The 2918-nt window shown below is 53.6% G+C and overlaps 1 protein-coding gene across 1 annotated transcript in view; it reads right to left on the reverse strand.

Moving 5' to 3' along the window:
* Positions 1–288: 288 nt before the first annotated feature.
* The window catches only part of igsf10 (immunoglobulin superfamily, member 10), an 18213-nt gene continuing 15583 nt past the window's right edge, over positions 289–2918 (reverse strand). The window contains exon 7 of the mRNA XM_076282964.1: positions 289–2918. This exon is cut by the window's right edge and continues 151 nt beyond it. Within this exon, the coding sequence (XP_076139079.1) occupies positions 1155–2918 (1764 nt within the window). The 3' untranslated portion in view covers positions 289–1154.

Below are 2918 nucleotides of genomic sequence, written 5' to 3' on the forward strand. Positions count from 1 at the left end.
TCAAAATGTGTCTTCTTGACTTACATAAACAGCATCTGACAAAAAAATATATTTCTGAATATAGTCATTACTCTTTTCATACTTTCATGTGAGCCCAAAAGTATTCTGCAGAACCCCTCAGTGTCTCAGCTGCGGTTAAATATAAAGTCAAAAGTGGAACATAAGAAGAACCGTTCATTATTTTGGATTAATTTTGGGATACCACAAAAAATCCTGTAAAGTTACCCTCAAAAACAATATTTATTGTTATTAGGATATGTAATATTTCCATGACACTAACATATTATTACTTACAAAGTAAAAGTGTGTTCATGTATTCCGAGAAAGGGATAATATAAGTGTAAAAATGCACTTTGAATTAAATAAAAAGCAGTCAAATCTTTTATATACTCTTATCATCAGACCCACAACTGCATAGTTTCAGACAAAGCCTTATCCTTTTACATATTTTATATGCCAACCTATTGTGGTGCAAATGTGTTTATCTTGGTAGCCAATTATATCAATCCAGTGTTCAAACTGCAAAATATGTATACTGTGTGGATAATGTAAACGGTAATGGGTTAGCTTGTATGCATAGGGACCACAGGCAATCTGGTGAGGCTGAGGCCCTCCCTCCCACCATGCTCTCAGCCAGTGCTGGTGACTCCATCACTCTGCCACTGTTTGTGGGCTGTGCATGGACCAAATCCCTGGGAAAGGAATCCCAAAGGATCTCACTCATTCTCTGCCGCTGTGGTAATAGTATCCCTGTCCAGAGCCTGGCTAAGAGCCGGCCCTCTATGTGTGTGTAACGCTTGCTGTAAGGCTAAACTGACTCATACATTGTTCTGAAACAGTAAACCAGGAGCCACTGTTGGCTTTCCACACCTCCGAGTCGTTCCAATTAAAATAACACCTCACAATTACTGCATGCCCTGCCAAGGAACCGATCCTGAACTCAGGGCAATCCATCGGCTCTTGGCTTCATCAGTCTCAACGAGGGACTTCCTGTTTCGTGCCTCATTGCTGTAACAAGTCTCATATACAGTATTCCACATGAGTTGCAGTTGGAAATAGCGCTTGCAGATAAATATTGACGCAAGGCCATTTTGGCAGGGCTGTAAAGCCAAATGTCTTTGGTACCATTGTACTTTCCTCCCCTACACACAGTCTCATATAACCCTGACGTATGTGATTCGGGTGTCTGTGCCAAGGTGGTTCTTGGCAAAGCACTTGTAGGCGCCCGAGTCTGCGTTGGTAGGTTTCTGAATGACCAGCGTTCCCTGCGGGTGAAGCAGCTCGCTGCCTGATGGCCGGCCCTTTGCCGCGGTGGAGAGCAGCGACCGGTCAGGGAGCTCCCAGGTGATCTCGGGAGTAGGGAGTCCAGTCGCGAGGCAGTTGAGCTTCAGCGGAACCCCTGAGACAGCTCTGATGGTCGCCGGGGGGCCCGTGGTGATACGTGGCGGGAAGGCAACTATCACCACGGGGACTGTGAGCAGGGCGTCGCCGGCGGAATTCCTCGCTCGGCAGTGATAACTCCCGCGGTCGTGTAGCACCGTGTCGCGGATCAGCAGCGTGCCGTTCTCCATCAGCCGGTAGCGGCCGGTGGACTGCGGCTGGGTCAGGACGAGGCCGCCCGGGAGCGTCCAGGACACGCCGGGTCGAGGGCTGCCGTCGGCCAGGCAGTGCAGGTAGAGCGGGTCCCCCGCCACGCTGCGTATGACGCCCCGCGGCCGCGTCAGGATGTACGGCTTCTGGCCCACCTCCAGCACGATGAGCTTCTCGATGTAGCCCACGCTGTTCTTGGCGGCGCAGCGGTACTTCCCTGCGTCCGCCTTGTCCGGGTTGTAGATTACGAAGGTGCCGTCGGCGCTCAGGTGATGTTGCGAGCCTCGTTCCGACTCCGCGGACAGACGAGTCCCGTTCGGGAGCATCCAGGTGATGTCGGGTCGTGGGTGGCCGTCGGCCGAGCAGTTGAGAACGGTGGTCTTGCCCATGTGCGTCACCACTCGCTCGTTGAAAGGGTTCTTGAAGATGGGCCTGCGCAGCATGGTGGTGACCTCCAGCTGGACCACCATGACGGCCTCCCCACCGTCGTTGCGGGCCATGCAGATGAACTCGGCGGAGTCGGTCGGACGCACGTTGCGGATCTCCAGAGTGCCGTTGTGGTGCACGTTAATCCTGCTCCCGTAGTAAGGAGCTTTGAGAAATATGTTATCGGGCATAATCCATGTGATCTGCGGTGGTGGGTCTCCAACGGCTTTGCAGTCGATGAACTTCCTCGAGTATTTTGCTGCGGTTTCTTTAATCACCGTCCTGTTTTGATAATATCCGTTGATAACAGGTGGGTTTCCATCAATGTCCAGCTTGTAGACCTTACTGTCATCTCCTGCAGTGTTCCGAGCCATGCAGACGTATTCTCCCGCATCCACCAGCTTGACGTCACGGATATCGAGGGACCCGTTGACGTGCATCAGATAGCGCTCGTTGGACGCAGCGATCATGTCATTCGACGGCAGCATCCATAGAATCTTGGGCTTGGGTTCTCCGACGGCCTCGCAGTCGAATCGGACGTTCCCCCCCGGGGCCACCCTGGCGTATGTGGCGCTGGGCGCGCGGATGCGAGGCGCCGCCGTTACCACGGTGATGTGCACGTGCATCTCGTCCTTGCCCACGGTGTTCTCTGCGTAGCACGTGTAGTCGCCTTCCTCCGCCATGCCCACTCGGTTCAGGTACAGCGTCCCGTTGTCGAATAGGATGAAGCGCCTGGAGCGCCCCCTCCTGGTCCCGTCGGCCTGCAGGGCGCTGTTGACCACAGTGCCGTCGGGGAGGCCCCACGAGATCTCCGGCATGGGGGCGCCGGAGGCCTTGCAGTCCACCTGCAGGTCTTTGCCGTACGGTACCTGCTTCTTGCCGTAGGCCTTGGTCTCGATCTT

Source organism: Alosa pseudoharengus, unplaced genomic scaffold (assembly GCF_046254945.1).
Source record: "Alosa pseudoharengus isolate Yale_2024_CS ecotype anadromous, Long Island Sound unplaced genomic scaffold, YU_APseudo_1.1 YU_APseudo_1.1_scf_13, whole genome shotgun sequence".
NCBI classification, from domain to species: domain Eukaryota; kingdom Metazoa; phylum Chordata; class Actinopteri; order Clupeiformes; family Clupeidae; genus Alosa; species Alosa pseudoharengus.